The 14,757-nt window shown below is 39.0% G+C and overlaps 4 protein-coding genes across 7 annotated transcripts; 1 reads left to right on the forward strand and 3 right to left on the reverse strand.

Annotated features, from left to right (window-relative positions):
- Window positions 1–36: 36 nt before the first annotated feature.
- On the reverse strand, window positions 37–4,678 carry LOC111799531 (uncharacterized). Of its 2 annotated transcripts, XM_023682884.2 has the most exons (8): window positions 4,424–4,677; window positions 3,533–3,662; window positions 2,802–3,081; window positions 2,567–2,695; window positions 2,435–2,484; window positions 2,043–2,140; window positions 1,676–1,963; window positions 37–708 (listed from the first exon to the last, which is right to left on the reverse strand). In XM_023682884.2, the coding sequence occupies exons 1-8, from the start codon at window positions 4,472–4,474 to the stop codon at window positions 226–228; spliced, it is 1,509 nt and encodes a 502-aa protein (XP_023538652.2). In that variant the 5' UTR covers window positions 4,475–4,677; the 3' UTR covers window positions 37–225. The 2 variants fall into 2 exon arrangements, with proteins under 2 accessions (XP_023538652.2, XP_086982494.1); XM_087126368.1 differs by lacking the exon at window positions 3,533–3,662 and having other exon boundaries at window positions 2,802–3,103; window positions 4,424–4,678.
- Window positions 4,679–5,363: 685 nt separating this feature from the next.
- On the reverse strand, window positions 5,364–7,319 carry LAP6 (Chalcone and stilbene synthase family protein). Of its 2 annotated transcripts, none has more exons than XM_087126436.1 (2): window positions 7,181–7,319; window positions 5,364–6,521 (listed from the first exon to the last, which is right to left on the reverse strand). In XM_087126436.1, exons 1-2 carry the CDS (start codon window positions 7,254–7,256, stop codon window positions 5,554–5,556), a joined length of 1,044 nt encoding a protein of 347 aa, XP_086982562.1. In that variant the 5' UTR covers window positions 7,257–7,319; the 3' UTR covers window positions 5,364–5,553. The 2 variants fall into 2 exon arrangements, with proteins under 2 accessions (XP_086982562.1, XP_086982561.1); XM_087126435.1 differs by having other exon boundaries at window positions 6,623–7,193.
- A 180-nt stretch (window positions 7,320–7,499) lies between these two features.
- On the reverse strand, window positions 7,500–10,031 carry LOC111800081 (Tetratricopeptide repeat (TPR)-like superfamily protein). Its single transcript, XM_087126434.1, has 3 exons — window positions 9,824–10,031; window positions 7,667–9,742; window positions 7,500–7,561 (listed from the first exon to the last, which is right to left on the reverse strand). Exons 1-2 carry the CDS (start codon window positions 9,958–9,960, stop codon window positions 7,684–7,686), a joined length of 2,196 nt encoding a protein of 731 aa, XP_086982560.1. The 5' UTR covers window positions 9,961–10,031; the 3' UTR covers window positions 7,500–7,561; window positions 7,667–7,683.
- An 851-nt stretch (window positions 10,032–10,882) lies between these two features.
- On the forward strand, window positions 10,883–13,932 carry LOC111799532 (P53/DNA damage-regulated protein). Of its 2 annotated transcripts, none has more exons than XM_023682888.2 (4): window positions 10,883–11,040; window positions 12,102–12,196; window positions 12,392–12,659; window positions 13,511–13,932. In XM_023682888.2, exons 2-4 carry the CDS (start codon window positions 12,113–12,115, stop codon window positions 13,657–13,659), a joined length of 501 nt encoding a protein of 166 aa, XP_023538656.1. In that variant the 5' UTR covers window positions 10,883–11,040; window positions 12,102–12,112; the 3' UTR covers window positions 13,660–13,932. The 2 variants fall into 2 exon arrangements, with proteins under 2 accessions (XP_023538656.1, XP_086982092.1); XM_087125966.1 differs by having other exon boundaries at window positions 10,907–11,040; window positions 12,409–12,659.
- The last annotated feature ends 825 nt before the right edge of the window (window positions 13,933–14,757 follow it).

Below are 14,757 nucleotides of genomic sequence, written 5' to 3' on the forward strand. Positions count from 1 at the left end.
AATAATAATTTAGTATATCGTGTGACACCCGAGATGTAACCAATAAAAAAAATAATAGTTTAAAAACGTATTCGGCCCGCTTTACATTGTTTTTCGATCTTTTCTATACACGATTTTGCTGTTTATAATAGTCTCTAATTATATACAGAACAAATTCCATTGCTCATTACACTTGAGAAGAGGAAGAAAAATGAAAGCAAACAGAGGCGTTGCCAATGCTATCTATCATTCATCTTTACTTGTCAATTGGTGTCTTTTCTTTTGTCCAACTTCAACAAGCAATGTCAAAAGTGCCTCACACACCTGAGATGCATCTGCTTCCGACGTGTCGTTGTTGAGAGACGAGTAAACCATCCAGGCATGGTCTAGTTTACGTTTCGGATGCACGACTGTGGATCCGGGGACTTCGGCATCACGGCAAGTAACAAGTCCATCACTCTTCTCCTTATAACGGATTTGCAGCAGCTGAGCACAGGCTGCCATTGCAGCACCCAGGGGTATCACTACAGGGAGTTTTGCAGCTTGAGGGGTAGAGAGCGGGGCTGGTAGTTCGGCATGAGCAACACGAGACAAGGTGGCCAAAACAGCAGGTGAAATGCTGGCTTCGGTGTGGAATGATACCACAGGGAGTTCTTCTGGCAACTGGTGCTGCATTAGAAATTTCTTCCTCTTCTCATACGTTAAGTCTTCCAGAGCTTGCATGTCCCCCTACATACAAAGCAAACAAATCAAATTTGAACTTTTTATGATGCATATCTGAGTCCTTTTCCTTTATATGTCCCTACAGATAACGACCAGGTGGTTGATGGGACCAGCTTAACCCACTCACCTCCCCCATCAAGATAAAGAACAATAATTGCTTCTACTCTCTCTTTCCATATTTCAGCAAAGACTTCCACGCCGTTCTAACAACCAGACGGACTTATTGTGGAACATAATTAACTTAACCACTTCAACAATTATGATTTGGCAACTCGACTTTATAAAATATACGAGTGTTGTGAGATCCCACGTTGGTTGGAGGGAGGAACGAAGCATTCTTTATAAGGGTATGGAAACCTCTCCCTAGCAGACGCGTTTTAAGACCTTGAAGGAAAGACCAAGAAGGACAATATCAAATATCAGTGGGCTTGGGCCATTACAAATGGTATCAAAGTCAGACACCGAACGGTGTGCCAGCAAGGACGCTGGTCCTCCCCAATAGGGGTGGATTGTGAGATTCCACATCGATTAGAAAAGGGAACGAAACATTCCTTATAAGGGTGGAAACATCCCCTAGCAGACGCGTTTTAAAACCTTGAGGAGAAACCCAGAAGAAAAAGCTCAAATTGGACACTATCTGTTAACGGTGGACTTGACCTGTTACAAGTACAAATCAACCAAGCACATTGACTAGCCAGCTTTGAGGGATCAAGCAAACTTTACAACAAACTCTCTAAGGAAATTTAAGAGACATTAGCTTCACTCATGTATTCCGTCTACGTGCAGCCTGATTAGTCTGTTTGGCTCTCTGCTTTTCTTTTCTTTACTTATTCTTCTTTTTAAACATCAATACTTGTTAGGTAAGCTGAAACTTTAATTCACAATAAGTTTAAGAATTTAGTCTATAAAGAGAGAGTCCATTTTTGCAAGTTCCTGATAGAAGAATCTCGAAAAACAATCTGCTTATGCATACCTTGATCACTTTACAGATCAAAATCTCCATAAGCTTCCGTACGTTCACATAGTCACCAAGCTGTCCTTCACGCAAGATATCAGATGCTATTGGAGTACCGCCATATGGACTTTGAGCTAATGCCAAGCCAGCCACTTTTTCTCTCAAATCAGACCAATACAACGATAAGGCAGCTGCTGCATCTACTCCCCCTTTGCTGTGCCCAAGAATCAATACACGTTTTCCAGCACCCCAATATATTTCTTCAACATACTCTTTGATCTCTCTTGCATTTTTCTCCACTGAAGCCTGATTATAGTTCTTTCATTGTTTAACAAGATGGGAGAGAAATTACATAAAGGTAGAACTTAAAAGCAAACAAAACTACCTCACTATGAATCTTGGCAATATGACAGGCCAGACCCATCTTTGAGAATCTCATTTTTGTATCAACAAAATACAGTGGTCCATGGTTGCTGAAAAGTCCTACCAGTTACATGAATTACAGCCGCCCAACCAGGTAAGTATGTTTTCGAGCAAGCAACAAGAGCATCGAAAATAAATAAAAAATTAAAAAAAAAAATGTTCCCTTACTGCTTGTTAAAATTCAATTACAACAAAGAAATCTAGGGTTAAAGCTACATCTGGGAGCCCATTAGATATTTACCTAAACCGGTAGGTAGGTCCTTGAGCAGATCCCACGTTAGCCCCAAAACGAGTAATCACAATTCCATTTTGACACTTCTATAATTTAAATTTTGTTTCAAAACTTAAAATTACCTGGAACCAGCAAATAAACCACTGAATCAGGTAATTTGTGAATACCATGCCTGATAGAAAGAAAAGGGAGGCACAATTAAGTCTATGCCGGATAACTAGTAGAAAAGCAGCGGCAGCTATCACTCACAGTACCTGATGTTTTCCAAAATTTCCACAAACCTCTCAGTTCCATCTTCAACCGGGGGCATTCCAGATGCCCTTTGAAGCCAACCGATATCATCTGCAGATCCACGTACTGTCCTCAGAGCCCGATCGATAAGGCTGAATGAGAATGAGCATTACAAATGAAATGAACAAAAAAAGAAATTAAGTTATATGTACCAAACTAAACATAAATTAGCCCAAACTTATAATTCTGAAACAGTACCCTTGGAAAATTGACATGCCTTTCCCACCAGTATTATTCGACAATTGGAGACCACTACTGTGGCCAGATGAATCTTCAACCGTGGTCCTTGAAACTTCGGTATGTACAGCAGGAGCTCCAATTGCAGCTTCGGGTGATTCAGAAACTATTGATTGTGCAGCGCTCGAGTTTCGATCCCCACTGGTTGTGGCTGGCGTAGCTACAGGTTCTCCAGAAGGAAACGTCACTAATTCCTCTTCGTGTAAAGCAGAACTCCGGGGTTCTCTTGATTTAGGATCAACTGAGACCAAATCACCATAGAACTGTCACCAAATTAGTAATATACACAAGAAAAACAATAAGAAGAATGGACAAGTCTAGGTAGCAAGAATTGATGGAAATGTAAAACGAGTGGTTATTAAAAAGAGTAAGACATAAATTCATTGGCACTTAGAACCAGGCATGTAACTCATACTAAAAAATGAAAAGAACCATAGAAGTAAACACACAAAGATTAGGATTTACCAGGAAATGGAGAATGAATTTTTATATAAACACACACACACAACTGTACAAACAGGTTGTAGAAGGCTCTAAAAGTCAATAAATCAACAATCAAATAAACAAAAACTGAAAAGTTCGTAAAAGTTTCAAACCGAAGAAATCATTTAACATAGAAGGAATGTGCACAAGCAGGTAAATTCAAGCCGGCAAAAGTTTGAGAAATACAAAAGAAGAGGGAAGTTAAATACCAGAACGATCAGACAAAAACCTAGTAAAGTATGAAGTTGTCTGTGCCACGTATGAAGCAGCGTCGTTGAGAACCGGTACAGAATTAAATAGTTTAGGAATAAGGCCCTCAGTCAACCCATCCTTCTCTGTCTGATAAAAAGGAATTGTTCAGTCATAGCGAATAATACATCAATCACCATAAAGTTAGTAACACAACAAAGGACCATATCCTATCCATCAGCCAAGGAGTTCACCAAGAGGATGAGCGTTTCATCGTTTAAATACATAAAACAGCCATTTGAACAAAACAAGAACTGCATTTTCGAGGGAAAAAACAAATAATCCAACAAGAACTGCATTTTGGGATTTGTATTCGAGTTCTTAAAGGCAATTATAAATTATTTAAACCGCTTATGATGTTTCATACATATGATTAAAGTTCATTTTTCAATAATTTTCTCGCAACACTGATCTCGAGAAGGAGTTTTGATGAACACCCTGCAGATCGGTTCCAAGAACTGATTCATCCATCAATGGAAATCCCAATTTCCTTTCCCTTAATAGTTATCTTCATTATCTGCCCTTCATTTGTATCATTTTTTGTCACAAAATTTAGTATTCCAGTGAATGAAACATGCCCTACCTTTGTCTGGTTCTTCAATTCGAAGCTTGAAATACTTCAATGTAGAAACACGAACACTCTTAAACATTTCTAAATCTACAAACACTCAACTGCTAAATACAATAAACTCCTCCGAAATGTTCCGCATAAACTCAACAGTCTCAAGCAGTTGATAATATGTACGAATACAAAAAAAAATCCTTAACTTCTCGTCTAAGAAAATTCCACAAAGATGACGCAAATTGCAGCAAGGAGGAAACAAGAACAATTCAAATAATCAATAACTAACCACAGATGGATTGCCCGATTCCCCTCTTCTCGTATCCCCACCTTCCCTCATCCTAGAAAAGTGCGCTTTCGTCAATTAACCGCTTGATTTCGGCTGACGAACTAAGAGGATTTTTACGCAATGGAAACCAGAAAGTGGGGAAGGATCAAGATTGAGGATTGTAGGCTGCCGTGAGGCTAGTGATTTACGTAGGAGGAAAGTAAATGCCTTGGAGAGGCCTGTGGTACTCTAAAAGATTGCTTTGTTGTCGGTACTATACACAATTAAAACTATGTTAGATATTAAACCTTCAAAATTTAATACTAAAGTTTTTATACATAAGAACATTAATTGTTTAACAACGTTTAATATTCAAGGGAAAAGATTGTTGAATAAAATTTTTTATTTCTAAATTTTAGCATTATAAAAAAAATTTCTACTCATATTTTGCAACATTTTTTAGAATTTCGAAGTAAATTATTTAACATTAACGATTGAGATGTCGATGTATTGATGAAAATATTCATAAACTGTCGTTGTCAATTGATAATTCTAAATAAATTATAAACCAAAAGTTGTATATATAATAAATAAATATTCTACATTTTTTAAATATGTTAAAATACTTATTAACACGAGAGAGAGAGAAAAAAAAAAGGAGAAGTTTTTTTCCGAAGTATATGAGATTTGTGAGAGTTCTCGAAAAACGTGCAAACTCAAAAGAACAAACGCTTCTAAAGCGGAGTAAAAACTTCAACGGGCCAAACATAGAGTTTGGTCTCGCTCAACTCAATGACCCAAAATATTTTCTTGCGTTTTTTAGATTGTTTCAAATGCACGTATAGGTCTCTAAAGAAACCAATATCTGCGCACATGTAAAGTTCTTAATAAACTTTAGAATCTCGAGTCTGATAATGGTACGCGTAACTTTAGAATCTCGAGTCTGATAATGGTACGCGTATTTGAAACAGAAGCTCTAAATTGACTCACTTATGACATACCAAACCAACATTTTCTCAAACCGAATCTACCAATTAGAGTCACAATTAGCACTTATTTTGATTCACAATCCAACCATATTTTAATCCAAAGCATAATAGTAAGTAAAGAACCACATTTTGTTTGCGGCATATGGCAGAGGTAGAGAGAAATCAGAGGCTACGAATGAGAATGCCTTCAAAAGTAATGCCAGGTCCGAACGCCAAAGCCAGTCCCCATTCTTCCCCGTCTTCTCTCTTCAGCTTTTCCCTCATCTTCTCAATGACATAGAAGATGGTGTTGCTGCTAACATTCCCATAGTCCATCAACGCCTTCCTGCTGCATTCAAGCTTATCACTTTTCAGCCTCAGAGTGCTCTCTAGCTTATTCAGAATCGCCGGCCCACCGGGATGAACTGCCCAGAACAACTCATTAAACTCCACCAGCTTCCCCTTTCCCATCAGCTTTCTGCAGAACTCTTCTATGTTCTCATCTATTCTCTGTGGAAGATCTCTTCCAAGTATGAAATTTATACCCTTTTCAGAGAGCCTTCCATCAATCACATTGTGGGTGTCTGGCAGGAATTGCTGGATCGCATAGTTCAGCTCCATGAAAGGAGATTCTTGCCCCAATACGGGGTCTGCTCCGATGATCACGCCTGCAGCTCCGTCGCCGAAGAGTGCAGCTCCAACAAGGTCGTATGGGCGTTCGTTGTTCGGGGGACGAAATCCAAGTATTGTAGTTTCGGAAGTTGTTAATAGAATGCGGCTTCCTGGGTTGTTTTCTGCTATGTCTTTGGCAACTCGGAGTCCAGTGACACCGCCGTAACAGCCTAGAAAATATAGCATCACACGACCGACATCGTTCTTCAAACCGAGGCGATTCGCAATGTAAAGATCCCCACCAGGTAAGCGGATTTCGCTAGAAGAAACATAGACAATGTGGGTGATATCTTCAACAGACCTCCCCCATTCTTTGATACAAGCTTTGCTAGCTTCAGTGGCCATCTCAACAACTGCAGGGTTAGCAATTTCCAACCTCTGTCTGATTGTTGGTGAGCCCTCAGTGACAAGCTCAGGATACTTATCCAAGATTTCCTTACACATGACAGTGTATCTTGTCTTCACAGTGGTAGTTTTACCTGAAATGAAAATAGACAGAAAGTTGCTTCAATCTCATAATGCTGCTACAAAGTAACAAAGAATATATCAATATATTCAAGGTAACGAAGTTTTTGTTTACATAAACGCTCCAGTTTTTCTTTTATAGTTGCGTCTACGCATTTCGTATCGCGAATGTAGCCCTCAACCAAGCATTCTTGAGGAACGAGTTGGCTAGGAAATGCTTTGCCTATTGCAAGGATTGTTGCCTTCCCAGGCGTTGGAACACGCCTTGCCCGAGCATGATCGAGCTTAGCCGGGCCTTCACAACTCATCTTTGACATATTTGGGAGCTTAAATGAGATGTGTTTGTAGCCTTTGTCAGTAAATACCTGAATGAAACCTATCAGAGTTTGAAGAATTTAAATGGGCCATTAGCTACTTTTCTTGGAGAGAAGTTGGTGATCGCTTAAAACACTCTTTTCCCCATTTTTCATAAACCATAAAACCAAATCCCAACTTACTATCCACACCCAACAAGCATGACACAGAACCCCCACAACACATGCCCAAGAACCTCGGTGTTTTTTCTTACTAACTTCTCTCCCCGTATTTTTTTATCACGAAACGTTGCAAAATTTTACGATAGTTTAAGCCATCTTTTCCATTGTTAAAGAAAGTAAGGTTGCTCAGGTTATACAGCTTTCCTGACAGAAAATTCCAAGTTGGATCCTGGACCAAGCCATCTTGAAGTTTTCACACCCAGTGTGGATCATAATCTTGTTTTGAATCCGAGGCCGCGCGCAAACTAATCAGCCTACACCAGCAACAAATTACTTCCAATTCTCCTGAAAAGGGAAGTGTGTGTATATCATTTAGATAGTAATAATGGCAGCATAGGAGAGAAAATTAAGTAAACAATCGGGAAAATCCGCTTGGAAAAGGAAAAGCGTGTCTACCGTGTTAATGCCACCGATCACCAAATTCCTGAGAAAGAACCAAGTCCCATTTGGCCTATCCCAACTCCATATAACTTCAGCGAGCTGCTTGAGAAAAATCGTAGTCCCCTCGGCCTCATTGGCTGATGATTTAACCAATAGCATAATCAAAAGTAACAAAGCAAGTTTGCAAGAAGACCGAAGACAATCGAGCTATACAGAGAAAACAGTGTACAGTGGAATCTTACCATTTCCCTCTTGGCTTCTAACTTTTGCATTTCAGCTGTGGTTCCATCCTTTTTGATACGAACTCGGCCTCTTCGAATTTTCCCCCAGTCTCGAGAGAAACTTTCAGCTGGTTTTGACAACTTAGCCGTTGGTGGACTCCCATCTCCACCAGTTTATAGTACAGACCAAATGCTTCAGACAACTTATTAATTTGACAAAGGTGAAAAATTACCGTACTACAAACATCGATGTCGACAGCTTGATGACTCTCTAAACTAAATAGCAACATTTTAGATGCCTCTATAACCTTTTTGCAGTGGCAAAGAAAAAGAATTAGTTCTTCCATTTTAACCGAATAGCCATTTCCATAAAGCATACGAACAATTTGGAACGCTTTGTCGTTGATTCCGGCTTCAAAAAGTAGTCTTATGCAACCAGTTGAAAAACCGAGATTTTGTCTAATATTCTTGTCTAACATTAACTGTATAAGACTAGCAGATTCAGATGCATTTCCTTGTTCTAAGAGTTTTTCAAGTATAGAATGAAAAGTAGATGATTCAGGAAGATGGGAGCTCCTCAGCATCTTTTCGAGTGTCTGAAGGGCAAGAAGTGGCTTATCCTTGTGCAAAAACCCATTAATTAAAGATTCATATACCTCCATATCTGGTAAAAAATCTTTCCTCAACATCAAGACTAGTAGCTCATACCCAGATTCGAATGTACCTTCGTTACAATGCCCCATGATCAACGTCTTGTAAGATGGAGGGTCTTGTGTTCCTCTTCTCATTAGCTGCCTAAACACTCTTTCAGCTTTCTTAGCCTTTCCATTTTCACATAAATACTTCAAAATGGGGTTATACGCAGCAACAAGAGGCTTACAACCATCATCACTTAACAAGATTCTTTTCTCTAATAGTTTATCTAACAAGTTCTCAGCCTTCTCATAATACTTCCCTTCACACAAACTTCTAATCAATACACTATATGTAGCCGAATCTGGTTGAATCTTTAACTTCGTCATCCTCTCGAACACTCTCAAGGCTTCGTCCAAGTTTCCTGCATCACAATGGCAATGCATCAAAATGTTGAATGTGCATGTGTCAGGAGAAAACGTTCCATCTACTGCTGTTGCCTCCAATATCTCCTTTACTTTCTCGAATTTCTCGGCTTCACAAAGCCCTTTAATTAACGTATTGTAGGTTATGTTGTTTGCTTTCAAGCCTAGATTGACCATTTCTTCGAAAACAGCTAAGGCGTTGTTAATCTCTCGCTTCGCACAGTAACCTCTAATCAAAGTTGTGTATGTAACAACATTGGGATTCAGATCCACGCTTTTCTTCCCCATTGCCTTTACCACATTATATGCAATGGTAACCTTACCTCCCCTGCACAACCCATCAACAAGTGTGTTATATGTGATAACATCCGGTTCGCAACCAAAGCGAGACAAGTCCTTGAAAATTCTAAAACCTTCATCAACCATGCCATTCATACAAAATCCTCTAATCAAAATGTTGAATGTAAATGTATCAGGAGTCACTCCATAAGTACTAAGCATTTCATCATACACGTTCTTCGCCATATTAGTCCTGCCCCTTTTAAGCAAAATAGTCAAAAGACTATTGAATGTAACAATCGATGGGGAAACCCCATGTGATTTCATCGTCGTAAAAAGGTTTATAGATTCTTGAAAAAGTCCAGCTCGACTAAAGTTCCTCATTAAGCTATTGAAGAATCGGGCTTCGAGTTTGACTGCTCCACGAGAGCGTTTTTCGATCGAAAACAGGAAATTCCTAGCCGTATTAAGATGCCGATTGCGACCCAAAATTTCTAACATCGAGAAGTAGGATTGTTCAGTGTGAGCGTAACCCATTTCTTGTGCCCAGTTGAAGAATTTTAGGGCTTTAGATGGGTCTCTGAGGAAACCTAGAGTTTGAAGAACGGTGGTTTTAGAGAGGGAGGGTGAGAATGAAACCAGAGATGATTCAAGGTCATTCGACCAAGGTTTAGAGTTGATCATCCGTGCCATGTCTCTCGCCTTTTTGGTTTTGTTCAATGATTTGGTTTCCGCCTCGGTTAGTCGATAAGAATAGCACCTGGTTTGCAGAATCAGTATAAAATATAATGCAAATTCAGAACTCCGATGAATGAAAATGAGAGATTTTCCGAAAGATCACCTGAGAGACGGAAGACGCCGATGCATGTTTGATGACTGCCTTCTGAAAACAACCGCCGCCCCGTCCTTGAAACTGGAAATGACGGCCATTGGAATATAGCCTATACTCTTGCTCGCATAGTAGAGCTTAAGGAGCATCTACGAGGTCAAATTATGGAAGAACCTGCCGATGAGCTTCGCAAATTTCCATGTTTTTTTTTTTTTTTTTTTTTTTCTTTTTTCCATTTTTTCATTTTTTTCATTTTTTCATTTTTTTCATTTTTTCATTTTAATAAGATGGGAAGGGATTTGATATTGATTACACAAAAATTACTTTTTCCGAGGCCCCGGCCACGTCCCGCGACGAAACATGCAAGGCAGGGTGGAGCTAGGTGCCTTAGGGTCTGTCATGAACCTTGTTGAGTGTGTGACGGTGTGGTGATGCCTCTGACCCATCCCTGGGCCAGCCCTATGTTTTGATGACGCCTCTAGTTTGATGCTCGAGCATCAAGCTTATAGACCCAAACAACCAAATCACCACTTATACGTCGTACGCTAAAACGAGCTTGAACGACGATCGACTATTCACACCCACTGCTTTTTTCAAACCCTTTCAAAATTTTCACATTACTTAAAAATGACCCAAATATTTCTCTTTGGGTCGTTGTTGTCCATCATCTACTACTAGCAATTATGGTCACTTAGCCATAGCAGTGCGACGGTCGACTATCGACTACCACTCCTGTGAGCCATCACTAGCCAACATCAGCTACTACTTCAAACATGGTCGATATTAGCTATTGGTGATTCAAATTTGAGTTGGCTGACGTACTTAAAGTCAATAGTAAGTGTCACACAATTATTTCGAAACGTTTTAAATATGTTGCAAATATGACAGCTCTTACAAATAGAATCAGTAAACACGTCCACGACTAAATAATTGAGCATGTCCACGTGTGATCGATCAGTCGTGATTGAAGAATAGATACATCTATTAAAGAAGTCTCTCTTATACCATATTATTAAGAGGTAATAAAAATTAGACATAGTTACAAAACGACACAGTTTCAGCCCGCTCTGTGAAATAACAAACCAAAGAAAGAGAAAGCCCTAAGCCCTTTCATCTTCTTCTTCCTCTTCACGCTGGCTACTCCTCCCATTCAGCAGCGTAGTGTCGCCGTCGCCGTCGCCGTCCCCGTGTCCGTCTTAGCGGCCTGCAGTGGTTCATTGTTGCTTCTGGTATTCTCTCAATCTCCATCTATATCGTTTGTTCCGACTTGAAAAACTAAAATTAGGACTTGTCTAACCAAAGAAATAATAATACTAGAAGGTACAGTTAGAATTTTTCAAGTTCCAGAATTCTCTATCTAGGCCTTCATCTCCTCAAATACAACGTCCATTCAATTCAAATCAATATGAATTGAACAGAAACAGAACAATCCTCGTTTCCCAATCTTAGTTAGAGAATATTAGCGGGAAGAAGTATTCTGCTTGATGCTGTGCAAGTGCAACGCCGAGCAAAATCTACGGATATCATTGAAGAGACGAAAGGCTTTTCCTTGAGTATTACATTTTTTTTCTTTCGTTCTTTCAAATTTTGATTGGTTTTAGGAATTGGGTGAGAGAGCGACGAAGAAGAGTATTGCTAATGGCACAAGTTGTCAGTAGTGAAGCTGGTGATTCTTGTTTGTCTGTGTGAACTTGACAATCTCTCTCTCTCAGTCACAACTTACGTTTTTGTAAGGAAGATGTCTACTTTGTTCGGATCGATTTGTTGCATTCTTTGTTAGTAGGTGGAGGGAGACCTTTGACCACATTATTTGGAGTGGAAAATTTGCTCGGACAGTTTGGAATTCCTTTTTTGAGGTGTTCAGCTTGTAGTTTGCTAGACACAGAGGGCTCCAAGAGATGATCGATTCGTCATCTGCCCTCTCAAAAGATTGGGAAGTTCTTGTAGCAGGCGAGGGGTTTGCGCTGTTTCGTGGGGTTTGTGGGGTGAGAGGAGGTCTCCTAGTTATATGTAGTCCCTTGCTAGATTCTATGATTCTCTTTGGGCGTTGATGACATGGTTGTTTGTATATTATTCTTGAGGCCTCATTGTATTTGATTGGAACTCCTTTCTTTACTGGGGTTCCTTGTGAATGCTTGTGTATTCTTTCATTTTTTTCTCAATGAAGTTCTCTTCTTCATAAAAAAAAATTTGCACTTTTCATATTCATTTTGGGAGTCATTCTCTCTGTATGCTACCTATTTGGATGTTATTTTTGGATGTTATTGACGACCTCACTTGTGAATTCTAGGTGGGAATAAAATGAACGAGACAATGATACAATTTCAACAGAGCTTAATTGAGCTAGAAGCTGAAGCAGAGCGTCTCCTTATAGCACGCAATGAGGTAAGTGTAAAAACATTGGAAAATTAGCAACTTAGCTTATGAGATGACTTGTATTTCCTCCTCCTATATACATTCTTTGTGACGCTCATTGAAATTGAAGTGTCACAACTTGTCTATCGTTGAAATGAAATTGTTCTATAACTTTGAGAAGCAAAAAGGTGAAGTGACTACTGTTGTTTGGGATTATAATGTCAGTTGGTTGAAAATGATAGAGTGAGAAATGGGAATAGAGAAGCGTTGACTGCTTTGAGGAGGCGAGCACGGACAACAAAATCCAGTGTCCCATCACCTTTTGAGTCAATTATGAAGGATATGGGAGGTTCTGAAACAAGGCCATTGGTGAAGGAGATTTGCACTACCTGCGGGAACCATGACTCTAATGAGCGCACCTGGATGATGTTCCCAGGAACCGATGTGTTCGCCAGGGTTCCATTTCATGCAGCTCATTCAATCTTGGAGACAGGTTATTACTGGGACATTTTATTTCATGCAGTTAATGTTATGTATTTATTGGTGCATGGCTCTCTTTAGGAAATAATCCATTAGACTAAATTAAAATGTTTGCAATTCCATGTTCATTCTGCTCCCTGTAATGGCTATAATTAAATCCTCAGAGTTTCACGTTGAATAATCCCAAAGGTTTCTCTTAAGTTGGATGGAACATCAGGGGGACCGGGGTGGTGTGTGTGTTAGACGAACACGACTCTCCGCAATGGTATGATATTGTCCACTTTGAGCATAACTCTCATGGCTTTGCTTTGGGCTTCCCCAAAAGACCTTATACCAATGGAGAGAGTATTTCTTGATTATAAACCCATGATCATTCCCTAAATTAGCCGATGTGGGACTTTCATCATCCAACACCTCCCCTTGAACAAAGTACGCCTCCCCTTAATCGAGTCTCGACTCTTTTGGAGTCTTGGTCCTTTTTTACTATGTCTTCGAGGAGGCTTGACTCCTTTTCTTTTGGAGTCCTTTGTTCGACATTTGAGGATTTACCAATCTACTGGCACGACTAAGCTTAAAGCATGACTATGTTAGGAATCACGGATCTCCACAATGGTATGAGATTGTGCATTTTGAGCATAACTCTCATGGCTTTGCTTTGGGCTTCCCCAAAAGGCCTCATACCAATGGAGAGAGTATTTCTTGATTATAAACCCATGATCATTCCTTAAATTAGCCGATGTGAGACTTTCATCATCCTACAGTTCGTAGTCAGTCTATAATTTGCCACTGGGAACATTCACTCACTTGTACTTTGTAGAGCTTTCACTTTATTTTGACAGACACATTATTGTTTTCACATGGCAGATCAGTCGAAACTTGATTTTGAGGCAAAGAAATTGCAAAGTTTTGTAAAAGAGCAGTCCCTTCTGATCTCAGAAAAAGGGGTCCTCGCTGACAAGATCAGTCCCGGGGTGCTCAAGGCTTTAGTGACATTGACAGACAAACCCAAATGATTTTGCCTATCTATTTTGCCATTCATACTCCAATATGAATAAGGAGATGGATATTGCGCTCATCCGGGATCCTTGTTGATGTGGCTTGGATGGAGGGCTGATTCTCATGGAAAACATCCCAAGTACATCATCTTTCACTTGTTACTGTTTTGATTATTCATTACTTGTGCATGTTGGGTAGCATTATCATAGATCATATCTTCGAGATTGATGGGATTCTGGACTTATCTGATTGGCGTATATTAACATGTACTCTCTAAATTATTCTGCGTACCGTATCTGCATTACAATTTTAGCTTCATTTGGTTGAGGATTATTGAAAAGAAATAATTAAGAGGAAGATCATGGGTTTATAACTAAGGAATATATCTCCATTGATATTGATGGGAAGCCTTTTGGAGAAACCCAAAGTAAAGCCGTGAGAGATTATGCTTAAAATGGACAATATCATACCATTGTGAAAGTTCGTGATTCCTAACCCCTCATCCTATTGGAACAAGACATTTGTCTTTATTTACACGGGTTATAATGATGTTGCTTCTTAAACAGAATTTGTTTCCTAGAGTTGTAAAAACAATGCTGTGAAAAATGCTCTCTTGATCATGATTTGTGATATTGTTTCAAACATCGCCCAAATGTTTTAACTCTTATTTCAGTGCTAAAATGTAGAATTGTGCTTTCTGGATATGGCTTGGCTTGTGAGTTCATCTTTAAGGAAAGGAAAGTGAGTATGTAGTATAAGTGGCTAGTTTAAATGTATACGACGTATACTAGTTTAGTTTAAACAATTTTATTCTCTTAAAAAGTTGCCATATCAATTTTAAAATTTTAGAAATATTTCAAAACTATATCAAATAGAAATTCGTTAGAATCTGTTTGAATATTATTATTATTGTATACTTGATTTTATGGGTATTTTTGTAAAAAATATATGTTATCTATTGTATTATGTTTAAATTATATTTTAGGCCAAATTATCTATCGTATTATGTTCTAAAAAAAATATTCATAAATTTTCAAAAGTTTCCTAAAAATATTAGTTTGGGATAGAATAGTAAATGATCGTTAAAAAACCCTAAATGGTCTTTAAAAAATACA

Source organism: Cucurbita pepo, chromosome 8 (genome assembly GCF_057944985.1).
Source record: "Cucurbita pepo subsp. pepo isolate OVF chromosome 8, ASM5794498v1, whole genome shotgun sequence".
NCBI classification, from domain to species: Eukaryota; Viridiplantae; Streptophyta; class Magnoliopsida; order Cucurbitales; family Cucurbitaceae; genus Cucurbita; species Cucurbita pepo.